The following is a 16,541-nucleotide window of genomic DNA, read 5'->3' as shown; positions in this document are numbered from 1 at the left end:
GTTCCTCCGCAGTAGCCAGAAATCAGAGCCCAACAAATGGTGCTGCACTGTGTCCTCCTTGTGCCTCTCTGACTGGTGCCAGGATAAACAAACCAGCACTTGGTTTGACTCTTCTCTGGGCATTATTAATGGTAGTGGGTTTTCTGATCTGTGCCAGATACTAGTAGTGGGGCTGAGTTTTGTCATACTGGTGCCAGCTCATAATACCAATTATTGAATTTGTGCCAGTTCATGTTCACTGACTTACATGCTTTTCTCTCACTCTTGCCAGGTCATTTTCTGGCCTTTGCATGATCTTAATAATACGTACTGGGCATCTTCAACACGTGTTTGTCCATAATAAAGGGTATACTGTATGTGCCAGGCCATGTTTACCCACTTGTAAGTGGGTTTGTCTGCCTTGTGATACTCATATTAACTTGAGTCTGCTTTGACAGCACATGGTGCATTCCCCATTTCTCCAATTTGTGCCAGGTCACATTAAATAGTGCAGGGCACCTCTGACCTTTACCAGGCTTTATTAACTGATTGATCAAACTTGTAAAAGGTCATAATACCTAAAAGCTATTTTCTCAAGACATAATAATGGGTGCTCTAGTTGTTTTTAATATGGACCCAGTGAAAGTAATCAGTGCTTTCTCACTTCCCCAACTTGTATCAGGTCATATTAATTATTTGGGGGCACCTCTGATTTTTCCAGGTGATATATAATGGCAGTGGGTTCATCTGCTTTGTGCCAGGTTGTGTTTTTCCTGACCTGTTCTAAGTCACGTTTACTGAATTTCATGAACATTTGACTGTTCGCCTGAGTTTAGCTAACTTGCATTAGGCCAAAATAATTAAAAGCGGGTTTCTTTATATTATGCCAGGATGTAGGCACTTAGTTCCTTTGAAATTTGCCAGATCATGTTCAGTGTTGCTTGTTTTCCTATTTCTATGACTTTGTGCCAGTCCATATTAAGTGATTTCTGGGTTTTTTGTGACTTGTGCCAGATCATAATAACGAGTGCTGGGTTTCTTTCAATGCTTGGTCATATTAAGTGTTCCTAGATTTCTATCGTTGGTGCCAACTCTTAATAAGTGGTTGTACTGTGCCAAGTCATAATAATAGGTGCTGAATTCGGACTCTGATTTGTGCCAGGCACTAATATTTAGTGTTAGGCTTTCCTGACTTGTGTCGGATTTTCTTACTGGTAGTCTGCTTCTCTGCGTCATGCCAGGTCACAACCATGGGTGCTGGGTTTCTTTGTAATTTGCCTGCTGATATTAAGCAATGCTAGAATATGTACAGTTTGCGCCAACTCTTATTAACTGGCCACATTGCTGGATCTGTTTGACACACATACACGCAAGGACGCGTTTAGTGGCATTTTCCTGTTTCTCTAACTTATGCCAGTCTGTGTTAAGTAATACCATCCTATTTTCACTTGTGCCAGATTATGTTAACTAGTAAAGTTAACTAAGACCTTGTCCCCGACATAAACGTCAAGGGCAACTATAGCTGCTCAACAGAGTCTGGTGGGCAAGTGAGATGGTGAAATATGCCCTGCCTGTCAGACTTATATGGCCTCACATTTTACAGATTAAAATTTTTTTCTGTCGTGGCAGTAACCAGAGAGTCATTTATCTGACTTTGTGATGAAAACTGAATTACTTTACAAGTCTTACAGTGCCACTTTTGTCCACAAGGTGGCAGCTGAGGCACATAAAAGACAACCTACATATTACAGCTGTTCAAATGAGGTTCCTGGAGCATTAACTGGCACGTTGTGGATCTGATGCCACGGTACAATAAGCCCACCTGTGGTCACAGTGTTTCATCATACAGGACACTGTGGAAAATAATCTTATATACTGGCAGGCAGACCTGACAGAGTGGTAAATTATGTCTCTCATTACATCTCCTGTCTAATCTTTCCAGACATCGGCAGTGTCCTGAAGGTCATTTCTGTGCCCAAGGAGAGCTGGAAGAACATGGAAGAGCTTGTTCTGGAAGAGATGCAGGTCTTCAAGGTACGGAGACCCTGAGCGGCTGATCTTCAATTCTGAGGACAAAGCAACTAGAAGTTAGACACCATACACGTTTGCCTGTTATGACCAGAGTGAAATTCTTGTCCAATGTATCTCCTTTCTGGATCCACTTTTCCTTGAAGTGAGCTGTTTACTCAGTCAATGTTTGTCATCTTGAACTGTGATCTCTCAGGCTTCATTTTCCACCAATATTAATCTTAGGAATGACCAGTGACACAGATGATCATGACCAGTCAGACCATGACCGATCTGCTCAGCCCCTGATGCTTTGTGCCTGAAATGCAAAATATTTTCTGCCCAGCAAAGTCTTTTTTTTTTTTTTTTTAACTAATGACCAAGCATAACCTAAGGATGACTGTCGCTACTATAACACAATACCATACTGCATTTTTTCTTATCTGAAAAATGAGCATTTCCTGAACTTTTGAAATCAGCTCTTTAAGGCTGAAGAACAATATGGAGATATTTAACAAATGTTAGAATGTGGATCCTTAAGGCCAGATAGGACAGGTACAAAAGTCAAAAGATCTTAAAAGAGTGAAGTAACCTTTGATCTTTTTATTTATTCTTATATTTTTCAGAATCCAACTCCAATTATCAACTTGCAGATCTCCTCTAAGCGGGTAAGTAAGATAGAGTTTTGTATGTTGTGGCCATTAGGCCAACAGGAGACCCTGCTGAAATATGGGCAGTCAGTTTTTACAAGCAGGTTTCCACAAATGGCAGGGTAAAATCACCTGGTAGAGTCATTCACATGAATGAATGAATGAATGAACAAGGTCAACAGTGTAGAGATTCTCAACACAAGAGGGAGAAGCTGAGTCAGGGTTTAAGGAGCTCATGTGGCACAATGCCCCTGGGATGGGCGCAGGCCCTTCGAAGAAGTCAGTGTGCTTTAGAAACGAGAGACAAGCAGGACTCTTAGATACAAGTGGGAAGCAGGATTGTGAAGACTGTCAGAATTAAGGAAAGTGTAGGATTTTGACAACCTTTGGAAATAAATAAGGAACATGACTACTATGGGACCATCAGGAGTCTGGGAGCCATCCGGCACAAGTGAGAGGCAGGAATGTAAAGAGGAGGATCAGATGAAAGTGACAAATGGAGATCAAGGACTATCAGATAGAGCAGAAGGGAGGAAAGGATCCAGTGAGGAAGATAAGATATAATGCAATAGCAGGAAAGCGAAATCCATCAGATATATGTAATATACAAGCAAGGAACTGGACCATGAGGGTGAAGTGAAGAACCGAACAATGAGGACCATTAGATATAACTGAGCAACTGATCCATGAAGACCATCAGATCATATTTTAACAGGATGACTGTGATCGCCATCAGAAATAAATGAACAGAATAAATGATTTAAGTGAGGAGCAGGAAACTGAGGACAACTGGATATCAGTGGGGAAGGACCAGAAAAGCAGGACTTTGAATCATCAAAATGAAGTTAACAGCAGAATTTTGAGGGCCATCAGATACAAGTAAGTGCAGTGAGAGTCATCAGAGATGAATACACAAACTAGACAGAACATTAGAACACCTTTGACGAGAACAACAGATTCACTAAACCTATCCATGTAATTTCTCCAAAATTTACAGCGTGTTGCAGCATCCACCACACGGTGAACCACTGGGATTGAGATCCGAGTGCAGCCATGCAACGGAGTTAAGATTTAGTTTCCTAAATTCCACAATCAAAGATGAATGAAGAATTGATGGATTGAATGGAAGAATGTAGAGCCAAATATAATAGGTAAAATTTAGCAATAACTGAAGAAAGGGGAAAAAAAAATCCCAAAATAAATAATGGTTCCTTTGGACAGAAGTAAAAAACAGGACACTGGAGAAATTCAGAAATAAGTGTGGCCTAAAATGGCAAAACTTGGTGAACAGGCCTGTAAGTAAGCAAAAACCTGACCAGAACTTTACTGGGCAGTCTGAGACATACAGTAGGTCTCACCACAGGCAGCCAGGCCCCAAATTCAAAAGACAGGTTTCAAGGACTACATGGGCCAAGATGTTGCTCAGGCTTTAAAAAGTTCAGTACTCTCAAAATACACAAAAATGCCCTTCAAGGGAGAGGATAACCATCCACATCTGACATGAGAAGAGAAAAGCACATGGAGAAATATATATATAATTTGTTTGTAATAAGCAAAAGGAGAGCAAAAATGTTAAGGAAAGGTAAAAAAGGCAAAAATATGTCAGAACAGGTCTACCTAAAAAGACAAGCAAAAGTCAACAAGTCCTAAAGATAAAGCAAATTACACTAGAAACCTGAAAATCCAAGGACAGTACTTACAAAAATGATGCAAACTCCACAACTCTCAATAAAGCTCTGGGGGGCTCAATATAAAGGCTGAGGGCGGTACCCACAGTTGTGATGTCATGGAGAGCCCACCTTTTGGGCTTCCACTCACTCAACTCAAGGAATATAACAGCAATACACAGTACATAAGAATTAAACAATATGTACATGAAATAATATTAATAGAAATTTCACAAAATATGAAAAATAATAATGCAGAACAACAGAAAGGACAATAAAAAGGAAAATACCCAAGTAACCAAGTAAGAAATCCTGGCTGAAACGTAACAGAGAGAGAGTGAGATATTCACTCCAAAGGGCACTCGTGAGAATTGCATGGGCTAAACAAACTAGAGACTTGCTGGAGGGTGAACGGCAGCTCTCTGCCCCAAGTTTCCTCACCATTATGGTGGTGTTCTATTCCCCCAATATGTTTTTTTCATTCTGTCTGCAGCAACAGCTCTATGTCGGCTCAGAGGCTGGGCTTGCTCAGGTGCCGCTTCATCGCTGCAGCAGCTATGGGAAGGCCTGTGCTGAATGTTGCCTGGCACGGGACCCCTACTGCGCATGGGACGGGACCTCCTGCACCCGCTACCTCCCCAATACCAAAAGGTACAAATTCCAGTCAGGCTGCCTGCCCTTGTGCCTCTCAAGCAGCGATAAGGTGCTCAGGGTTTCATTCTTCTTCTCTCTTTTTCCAGGCGTTTCCGCAGACAAGATGTGCGTAATGGAGACCCCAACACACTGTGCTCAGGCGGTGAGCTGCCCTGTTCCTTTATGTGCCTTCACCTCTGTTCCCCCTTTTCTCTTTTTTCCCCTTGCTTACTTTGACCACTTAATAATATTTTCTGTTCCTGCAGATCACCAGAAGAACCTTGTGACTGAGAAGAAGCTGTATGGGGTGGAGGGCAGCAGCACTTTCCTGGAATGCATACCCAAGTCCCTGCAGGCCCAAGTCACCTGGACGTACCAAAGCAACCCTGAACAGCGGCGAGTAGAGGTAAGTGTGGGTCCCTGTAGGGCTCGCCTGACTCCTGAAACTTCCACAAGTGTCCTTAAGGCAGCCTGAAGTGGTCGGCCCTGCTGCTGCAGAGTAGGTTGGAGTCCAAAATGCTTGTGAGGTCAGACTGGCATGACAAACTTTGACTATCAGAATCAAAACAGCTATAGTTCTATGGTACCTGATGTGACGTGGTGCCCACTTGTTAATGTTACATCATGTTTTCTTCATTTAGCTGCACCCAGATGAGAGGCTCATCAAGACGGACAGAGGTCTGCTCCTAAGGACTGTGATGCGGAGAGATATGGGCATCTACCACTGCCATGCTATGGAACACGGCTTTACCCAGACTCTTCTACGCATCACTCTGGATGTCATCCCCTCAGGCCAGCTGGAAGGTCTGCACCGTAAGGAGCACCTGGACCCTCGAGGGTCTAGCCAGAAGCTCTGGTATCGTGACTTCTTACAGCTGGTTGACCACCCCACCCTGAACAGTGTGGATGAGATATGTGAACAAGTATGGAAGCGCAAGAATCGGCAGACCAAGCTAAAGCCGCCAGAGCCCCCAATGCCCATGGTGGTCCACAGCAAAGCCAACAAGTGGAAACACCTGCAAGAAGTGCGTAAGAACCGCAATCGCAGGACTCATGAAGGCAAGAAGACAGACAGAGCACCACGTAGCACGTCTATCTGGTGAAAGAGAGACAGGAATGGGAGAAATGTGGAAGTGCATGGGTGTGTAGCCATCGCCCGTGCACTTACTGTACTTAATTCACTTTGCCTTAAAATCTGCAGAATCTGAGCACCACAAGGAATATCGCTAGACTGAGGATTCATGCTTGAGATGGCCCTGCCATCGGGGGAGCTACTGATTCCTGCCCCAGGTCTCCAAGACTTGTCAGCCACATTTCAGAAAAGACCACTGTTTTATAGACTTCCACCACTTAAAGACCAAGCAGCTTCATCCTGCCAGCTGAGCCATCCTTGATATTCTAAGTTGTGCTCCCAGGGTGCATCGCTGCTACCAGTTCAACCAATAAAGCACCCGAGTGTCCACTCCTGTCCATCTCACCTGCCTTAACTGTTTTGTTATCACGCCCCTGCACTTCTGGCCCGCACTAACTGAATGCAGCTGTTCTCAAGGAGATGCTCTGCTGCACTTGTTACATTTGCTTACGTCTTTCCAGGAAGGCCATTGGTGTCTTCCATTGGGAAAGCCGGAAAAGCAGAAACTCCGTATTTTTTTTATTGAACATTATTTAAGATAAACCTGAATTATTTAAGAGACGCTTTGATCCCTTGTGGACCTGCTGGATGAGCTGCCACCCAGCCATCTGCCAGTGGTGGTAAGCACCGGAACTTCCTTTGCACAGCCCACCGTTGATGGGATCCACAAAATAAGCTAAGTCTTGTTGAACAATGCTCTGTGGCTGCTGGGGGCCGAAGTGAACGGGACGCTGTAGAGAGACAACCCAGATGGATGGACGTTTGTCGCGATGCCCACGTGCTTGACACCATTTGTGTGTAGACTTTCAGTAGGTGACCATGTGCCCCCAGCAGGTGACAGATGATACAGCGACAGCAGGCTGTTTCAGCCAAATGCAGCTAGACAACACGTTTGGGATTGTGTTTCCCTGTGACTCATATTGACCTTTGATGTGTGCCATCTTTCTGGCCACTATATCTATGTGTATATATTGCTATGGGGAGGGGAGGGCTTCTTACAACAGGTCACCATTAGTGTACCATGTAAATGCAATGATTTAAATTAACACAATAAAGAGACTTTCTGCAGGACAGTTGCCTTCTTTCAAATAGCATTCACAAACATGCAGAGAGATTAGCCAAAGTGACTGCCAGCATCGCAGTGTGAGAAGTTCCACAGACCAGAGGGGGGCTCTGAAGCCATGCCTGCTCTTTTGTCAGAGGCATCGAGCGGTCACAGAGAGGCCGAGTCTTTCCATCAAACTCAACACACAGCATGATTTCTGCCAGCTGGACGGCCTTTTTCACTTTGATTGAGTTTTAATGTTTGATCTTTTGTGCAGGGGTCACTTCACCGCAGGACTCTTCCTCTGTAGCCAACAAGGGCCTGGCCTCTGCCGTGAGTTCAATGCCAGTAAGACATAATTTCCGGTGGCCAGCTATCTTTTATGGTGCCCCAACCTCCCACACCTTCTGCTTTGAAAGCAGGCTGGTCATTTACTGCAGCAGAATAAGGGTGGGAGGTCATTTGGTTAGCATACTGTGCACACATGCCAGCTCCGCTCTCTGGATGCTTACGGGGACTACAGGATTGTGACATTCTCCAAAGCTTGAGAGTCCTTCAAATCAACTAGGCCCTTCATGCCAGTCATACCTCCAGTCTCCAAGACCCTTCAGGTGAGTGTTCTCCCCAGGATATTTATCCAGCTGCTAGCAAGACACTTCATATCACTATGACATTCACTCATTCTATGTTCTTCAAAAGTATCCACAATAGGCCAGACCCCACAACTACAGTCCATGAGACCACCTGTTATCAAACAGGGCCTCTAAGACCATTCACCTTCACAGGTATATTAGTGAAACTCTCCCAGATGTCAATGTATATGTATGTGAGAGACCCTCCCAGATCATAGTGACACCATTCTCCAGGCATGTGCAAAACATCTCACAGTCATCTAGGCCTTACAGTAAAGTCCCCAAATTGTAAAAGAGGTCCCATAATAAGTATGTGATACCCCAAATTGTCTCACAGTTTTAACTGGTATATTTATGAGAAAACCCCCGTGATATTTCAGTTCTGATATTAATTGTAGTTTTAGTTTTTATTTTATTTTATGAAATCAATTTTTAATTTTATTTTGTTCTAGTTTTCAGTGGAGTCAACAATTTTTTTTTGTTTAGTTTTGTGTTTAAAGTTTTACTTTTTATTTTATTTAGTTCTGGCTTTTTTACATAATATTAGTGCAATTTTTTTCTGTTGCAAGACCACAAATACTGGCCTACACATATTTAAATGCAAGTTATGTTTCAGTCAACAAAATACCCTCACAGTTCACAATGCCGTTAAACACAACTTGACTATCAATGATCAAACAGATGAAGTGGCCTAATGAGTCCAGTCAGCAAGATCAAATGTTTCAACCCAAGAAAGCAGTCTGCGCAAGCGCGTTACTGTTAAGCTTTAAACAAGCACGCATTTCGAGAGATTTGTTCACGTTGCAACGACGTCCATTGCACAGATAGCCACACGGTGAAAATACTCGCGTGACGAGCGCCTGTAATGCAGATACACAGACGAGGTCCTCGGCCACCGCCGCCAGCAGACTGTATGGTGACGATTTCTGCTGCCAGGACTGAAGCGGTGACGTGCGGTGAGGTTCATGGCTGGTGACTCCTTCAGAGTCAGAGTTAGAAATATATGAACCCCAAAGAGTAGCTTATTCACTACCAGCATGCACATTGACTACTGGTTATGTTTCATATCTCATCAGCATTCTTTACACACACAGGTAAGGTACATATTTGACTAAGAAAGAACAATACAGGTAGAGAGCGCATTTGCTCCTCACCCTCCATGTGTTCAAGATTTGCTGTTTCAATTTCACAATTCATACTCATTCAATACAAATGAAAGTATAGAGTAGTGTACAAAAAACGGATTTCAGTTTTGACCTTAATTGAAATATTTAGTTGTTTTTAAAAGTTTTTAATTCTGATACTTCTGATACTTTAATCAATTTTATTACAGACTGTTCAACAAAATAATATTTTATTTAAGGTCAAAATTTAGGTTTTAAATATTGGATTTTTTCTTAATCTGATCCAATTTTTTGTAAAATTTAAAACCGTTTATGGTCTTACCTTTATTTGTTAGTAAAGTCCATACGCCTATCCTTCTCCACGAAAATCTCTGTCTCCTTCTTGTAAAAGTCCTCTTTATTTTCATTTAGTTTTAACAGTCTTAATCTTCCATTTTGGCAGTCAGTCGGAACAAAAAATAAAAATGAAGTGCACTTGACTTTCTGATGTCGCTAACTTATTGGCGCCTCTGCGTAGAACAGCAGCAACAAGAACCACCTGTTGGGCTCACATGCGCCCCCTTCTGGGTGGCGCAGTACTGTCTGCCTTGGCGTGTGCCTTTTCACTGCGGTTTTAAGTCCGATCAGCAAGACTAAATATGTCACACACATTCATTAAAGATATTAACCAGACTGTGGAAAGTCAGGGTGTATAATAAACGCGTTTGCAAAAATTATATTGGTGACGTACAGAGAGACAGCACAGGCACGCGCCAATTGCATGCATCAACCCAGTGTGTGGGACAGCGCAGTCCGAGATGATGTGAGGTTCGTCCTGTCTCATCGCTGTTGCACCTCGCGTTTCTCCCCAATATTTGATCAGGAAGTGCGCAGTGCGAGTTTCACTATAAAAATGAGCAAATTTATTGGAATTACACATAAAACAAATTTATAGCACAGACCAGTGGACACATTTATTTTACGTTATCATTATTATTTATTTTTTTATTTTTCATGATGACAGGTGAGACCGCACATCCCTGTATATAAGTGCAGTCATGGTGCCGGACAAGTGCTGGACTTCCACTAAGTACTGATCCAGCTGGCCCTGCACGGAAACTCCGAGACTCTTTTCTTCTTACTGCACGCTACATTTTCTTTTATTATCATCTGCGCTGTAATTAAAGTATTTCCACACGTTACTTTCTCGCTTTCTACCTGCAAACAGCTGTGCAAAACTCGACATCGTCAACTACAGGTGCTTACTGCTTCAACCCGACGAGCCAAATGCGCTCCACAAACAATCAGCGGTCCTTTACGGAAGTTGCGCCAGATGACGCATAGCGAGCAGCGCAACGTAACTGAACGCTCAGTGCGACCTACAAACAGGATTGAACGAAAATGCTTTTGCTGTTTTTTCATTTTTTTTTCTCAATTTTCGTTTTCGTTTTAGTTCGTTCACATATCACTCATTTTGTATCTTTATTTGGTTTTAGTTTCTGTCTTTGCCTTAATTTCAGTTCAAGGTCTTGTAAAACGAAAAACAATACTTTTTAGTTCTAGTTCTCGTTTTGATTATGAAAATATCACTGACCCCTCTGACCACCTCCCCAACTCAGGTCCTTCTCCATCACCAGGGACTCTGACATGAGTAGAGTATGTAAAACCCTCTCACTGCCAACAAAGTTCCATAGCTAGCTGTGTGTTATGGTGCCCTCTGTCTGTCCAGCAGGTCTGTTAGGACCACCACCATGTATCTGAAGTTCTCTTTGAAAAATTTGTCCCACAGTTAGGTGACTTGACACTATCAGACGGCTAAATGCTTTCCACCACAGTCTTTTAGATATCCAGGCCCCACAGACAGGTTCTCAGCATTGCTTTCACCACTGTCTACCAGGCCCATCAAGTTGAATTGCAATTGCCTCCAATTGTCACTCAGGCCCCTTATAATGGTGTTTAAGGAACAACCACTTCTATCAACCGTCTGAGTTTGAGATGCCTGGTGACCTCCAGAGCATCGCAGATTAGTTAGTGACCCACTGTTTTTTTTGGGCCCACGAGTGATCCACTTCCCCCAAGTCAGTGAGAGTGAGGCCTTGACTAAGGACAAAAAAGAGCCTGCAACCCTACAGACTCCCCTCTCACACACACATATGCCATCCAGCATGTCCGTCTGTCTCTCCACATCCCAGAGTTCCATGTGTCCCTCACCCTCATGTGTATTGCAGCCCTGTTCACAGTATCCAGCAGACTGCCAGCAGACCTTAGAGTCTCAGTGGACTGGATTGAGGCCCCCCCCGAGTAAAAGACACATGTGATGATTGATAGCACCAATTTGGAGTCATTCTGCACTCATTTGGGTAATTAACCCTGGGGGTCGTGTGCCATGTTGACTTACACAAGACAGAGCCGCTCATTGTGAGTAACAACAGGAAATCAGCACAGAAAATAAACAGGAGGACTCTGGTCAAGCACACATGTCTGGATAGGACCGTCACAGGGCCAATGAGCCACACAGCAAAGCATTTGAGGATCCAGAGGGTCCAGGCAGAGGATTCAAGGATGTAGGAATCCAGGAGAAGAGTATGGGATTCAGCAGGCATCAGTAGGAGATATGAGGATTCAGGACATGTTGATAAGTGAGTGAGGTGGTCAGGGGGTCAGCGTAGCTGGAAAGGACACTATGGGCTCTAGTGGACTTCAGCAGATCTGAACATCTGACTTTGGTCTCCAGTGGCCATCAGCAGTCTGTGATAAGACTTCCAGCAACTTACTTACATGGTTAATTGTAGCAGCTCCACGGTCTGAGCACTTTCTGTGATTTAGGGGGAGCTTTCCATTTTGTTAGTGCTCTTGCTGCCCTTGAGGATGCATTTGATTCTATTTTAGGCATCACAGTGGACCATGATGGCAATGGATGGAGGCTGCATTGGCGTATTTACATGTGATTCACCAGCTCTGCTGTTCATGGTTGTCTTTAACACATGTTCACTTACCTTGTATTCAGATGTACAAGTCTGCTGACCCTCTGTGCAGAAATCTACAAAGTGGCCAGCCCTTTTTAAGGTTTCTCTCTACTGTATCATCTGACTTAACCTCAAGTCGATTTCAAATATGCCAGCTTAAAGCAAGATTTTTAAAATTTTGAATAAAATAAGATAGTCAATACTTATTAGGTTCCTGAAAAGCATGGATATGGAATATACTGATAGTAAATCATGGATCCTGTAGGAAAAATGATAGAGATAGGTTCCAGCAAAATGCCAGCTTGAGGGAGGACCAGGCTTGGTAATGATCCCTCCATGGGTTCATCTACGAAAATCTTATTATGACTTTTACTTCCTCCTCTATAGTCAAGTGGAGCCAATCGGAAGACCTCACTAAACCATCCTAATGGTAGCAGCAGCAGGCAGTGTGTACAAAGGCCAGGGATATAATCAGTGCGAACTTAGGACCCGCACTTACTAGGTATTCCTTATCCGTGAGGAAAAATTGCATGGCTCGGTCCCCATCGCAAACGGGGTTCAACAGCGTACTGACACCACTCAGTGCTGGGTAGCACTTTGTTAGAAATATTACCTTGCCTAGTTTGATCCATTTTGCAGATGTTCTGAACATTACAGATAAGATTTAATGTGTAAAATTAAAGTTGAAGGCTTTGACTTAAATAAACATCTCATTTTTTTATTTACCGTGACATCCTCTTTAGGCACCAATGCACCTGTTGTTGGGTTACTCCCAATATAAAGGTGGGGATGAATTTAATATCATTATCCATCAGTAGATAAAAGTAACTCTGAAAACATTTCTGAGTGATATTTATCTTTCTAATCAAGTAGACCTAGTGGCAGGTTCTTCTGATTTTGACAGTTCATTTGCTCTTGATATTACCCCTTGCACTTGATTTCCTTTTTCTTTGTCTGGTTTTGAATCTGGCAAATTTTGACTGCACTCTCTTGTGTTCATCTCCTGATCTTTTAGATAGATAGATAGATAGATAGATAGATAGATAGATAGATAGATAGATAGATAGATAGATAGATAGACCTTTGACCCCAGGTGGAAATTTGGCTTTTTACAGAACATTAGAACACTCTAGATGAGAACAGGCCATTCAGCCCAACAAAGCTCACCAATCCTATCCACTTATTTCTTCCAAAAAAATCATCGTGTTTTGGAAGTCCCTAAAGTCTTAAAGTCTTTACAGAAGCACTGTAAATGTTGCAAATATTTGATAGTTAGATAAGTAAATACATATACATGCACACTTTAGTCTGAACACACACCAGAATGGCTAAAAAGGAAGAAAATTACAATTGCGTGGGGTTTTCCACAGCAGCACACTTTCTGCAGCCATAGGGATATTCTGAATAGGTGACATGAAGAGGTGACAGGATACCACAAAGTTGGTCAGCACAGGCCTTAAGAACTCGACGACTGACTCCATCTGGTCCCACAGCTTTTGCTTTGTGTAGCTTCCTCAGTTGTGTCCTTACTTGGTCTTCAGTTATGGAGACCTCATACTGATGGTCGGGGTGGATTCGTCACTAACCATTCCAGTTGACCTGGTAGGAGATGATGATGCAGTAGGAATGGCAAGTGAGAGACTGATCATTGGAAAAAAGCTGCAGTGGGATTAAAAAATCTATTAAACAAGAATTCGGGGCACTAGCTTTTTCCACATTCCCTTTTAGCACCTGAGCCCTGGATTACTTGAGTCCAGAAGCAACCACTCACAATAATCCTTGGGCTCCTTTCTTTGCCCTTAACAGTTGCCATCTGGGCTGATACAAATTCAGTCATTGTGTATATTGTATGATCAAGTAATGACCCACTTGGGTACTTTAAGGCCTGGTTCAGTCTGACATCTTTTTCTGGCCTGTTTGAGGTCTACGTTTATTGCTTTTGATCAGTTAATCTGCTAGTTACGGCCTGGTCAAGGTCTGCCTACTTCAGTTCAACTGTATACTCATGTGCTGTAATGCTGTAGGATACCCTGAAGGTCTTCCTGTAATTACCTTCACTTCTTTAATGTTGCTTTTCATTTGTTCCATGTTCCAGTCTTTCAATCATGAAGGCATTACTACTACTACTAAAGTGCAACTAGTTTGCCACTGGATAGTGCAGCCCGTCGATACGGCCACATCTTGGCTGCATGTTGATGCTCTAATGGCTGCCCGAGGGCTCAGAGTCTTTAGTGAAGTTTGTCAGCTCTTCGGTTTCAGGAAGGATGTAGTTGAGCAATTAACCCAGAGTGATTAGGGGTACTTTTCTGCTTTTTTGGCTATGGCTCCAGCCCCCCAGTGTAAGTTTCTACCAGATGAGACATCAACCTCATAGCCATGAGGTCAGGTAGGGCATGTGAGACACAAAGGGAGAGTAGCTGTGAGGGGACCTCCAGCCACACGAGGTCAGCGAGATTCAGCTCAGAGTTCTCAGACCTACCACTCACAATGCCAATGAGATCAGGTACAGGTTTGTGGCACCCTGAGGGTGCACTGAGAGACAGCTGTGTGCCCACTCGGGTGTGACTGATGGTGCCCTGCCTCACTCAGAACTCAGCTGCTTTGGTCTGTGAGTTAGAATATTAGAAAGGATCATGATGAGAACAGGCCATTCATCTCAACAAGCTCGTCCATCCTATTCCTGTCTAAAATAACACCAAGGTACTGAAAGTCCTCCTCTCCACCACACTACTTAGTCATTTATTCCATGTGTCTATACTTCTATAGAATATAATGGGTCTATACGCTCCATTTTACAGGCATTATCTATACACTGAGCTATGTGCCAACTGCATGCCCACTGTTAATCTTGCTCCTGCTTCGCCCACTTCTCCAACTCCACTGTTTCTTTATTTTATTTTCATAGTGCCTGCTCAGACACTCTTTTGAAAAGAGCCTCCTGGGTTTTCGAAAGCAGAAAGTCTACTCCGACAAGGTGGCGTCTTAAAGACTTGGGTCAATTGTTTTGTTTGCTTTTCCATTTTTCAGCACGTTTGCTAAATGCCATCCACCAGCTGAACATGCAGTTGCACAGGAGAAGTTTTGCTGCATACATCAGATCAGTGGGGTGGCATGAGACAGGGCGGCAGGGCCTGTACTGTAAAGCTGTTTGTCTGGTCCTCATCTGCCACATGGCTTGGTGATGACAGACCCTCTATCAACACTGCTAAAAGAAATAAAGTGGTATCCCACGCTCCCCTGTGTGAGACGACGAAACCCTGCAGGTGTAGTGGGCAGGGGGGCCAAAGGGAAGGCGAGATGTGAAAATAAGATCCAGCTGTTTGACTGCGATATTGTGATCAACATCTGCCACTGAGGAGGCCACCGAAGGGGTGGCACCAGCTGTGTGCCCACTAAGGTTCCCTGCCACACTCAGGGCTGGGCTTCTTTTTGGCCAGGAGTTACTAAGCATTGGACATCCAGCTTTCTGTCTGCCTTTCCCTTCTTGTGCTCTTTTCTCAAAACCATCCAGAAGAAAAATGCACCAGTAATGCACTTGGATTGAATTTCATGTGGACAGAATGTTTAATTAGTGGATTAAAAAAGAAAACAAAACATCAAATGCTATCGTAAAAATAAAGATTCCATCAAGGGAAAAAAAAAAACAAAACCCCCAGCTGTGCTAAAACACAACAACAATAAAACAAGTTTTATAAAAATAGTTTACTCCAGTACATGCACAAGAGAGGTCATTAAATAGAATATAAATACATTAAATTACGCACGCTTTTCAGGGAGTGGTCCTTTAGTCCTGCCATCAGGGGGCCTGGTCAGACATGAAGTATCACTGAATCAAATATGGAGCCCTCTAACTTCAGACAGGGGGGCACATTCACATCGGGCTGCTGCTACTTGAACTCTAACCTAGGAAGTGGTTGCAAATCAGGGGGTGAAAGGCTAGTAGATCAAGGTGGTCATTATGGCAGGCTTCCCTATTAGCACACTAGGGTGGATACCCCTACTATGGAGAGCATCAGCGGTCAAAAATGCCATTTCAGTGGGGGTGGGAATACTGTATATACTGTATATCGGCATTGATCTCAGTAACCACATTGGAGCGAAGAGCCTGTAGTCACCATGGAATAGACAGATACTCCTGTTCACCTGATAAACTTATGAACAGAAGGCACATTTGGCTGAGCTTCCTTGGCACTCCAGAGGGCTTCACTGGAAGACTGCTGGGTCACTCCAGTAATCCAGCAATGGGTCACTCAAACAGAACTCTGACACTCTTGTGGGCACAGCAATAACTAGTTATCAGTGAAACAATTCACACAAAATGAATGTGCAGTGAGCCCTTTGTTTCTTGCTTGCAAAATTCTAGCTTCACTTCTAGCAAAATTGTGCCATCCACACAAGAAGCAAGACGTTTAGTGTCTCTCGGGAAACATCTTCATGCCTTAAATCTGCATATCATTTGGTATTTCAATGTAGAAATCACAGGAAGCCTGTGCATGCTCAACTAGGATAGACAGTTGCTAGGGAACAGCGAGGGAGGGGCTTTGGGCAACAGCGACTTTCAATGCAGTGAGTGTTAAAGCCCAGTACTGTGTGTGATGGCGTGTTGCAGTGCGTCTTCCTGTGGTAAACATGCAGCATGTCATATTTGTATAAAACGTACTCTCCTCCGCCGTGATGTGAACAACAGACATGAACAGAATCGATTTGACCAGCGTGCTTTGCACAGA

General features: G+C 43.4%; 1 protein-coding gene across 1 annotated transcript in view; it reads left to right on the top strand.

Moving 5' to 3' along the window:
* Window positions 1–7,136, top strand: part of sema3b (sema domain, immunoglobulin domain (Ig), short basic domain, secreted, (semaphorin) 3B) — a 29,897-nt gene extending 22,761 nt beyond the window's left edge. The window contains exons 12-17 of the mRNA XM_039743487.1: window positions 1,922–2,013; window positions 2,613–2,654; window positions 4,797–4,954; window positions 5,044–5,099; window positions 5,203–5,342; window positions 5,578–7,136. Of these exons, the coding sequence (XP_039599421.1) occupies window positions 1,922–2,013; window positions 2,613–2,654; window positions 4,797–4,954; window positions 5,044–5,099; window positions 5,203–5,342; window positions 5,578–6,039 (950 nt within the window). The 3' untranslated portion in view covers window positions 6,040–7,136. The remainder of the gene's footprint in view (window positions 1–1,921; window positions 2,014–2,612; window positions 2,655–4,796; window positions 4,955–5,043; window positions 5,100–5,202; window positions 5,343–5,577) is intronic.
* The last annotated feature ends 9,405 nt before the right edge of the window (window positions 7,137–16,541 follow it).

The sequence above is a fragment of the Polypterus senegalus genome, unplaced genomic scaffold (assembly GCF_016835505.1).
Source record: "Polypterus senegalus isolate Bchr_013 unplaced genomic scaffold, ASM1683550v1 scaffold_3066, whole genome shotgun sequence".
Taxonomy (NCBI): domain Eukaryota; kingdom Metazoa; phylum Chordata; class Cladistia; order Polypteriformes; family Polypteridae; genus Polypterus; species Polypterus senegalus.
This window is presented reverse-complemented; position numbering and strand designations above follow the sequence as displayed.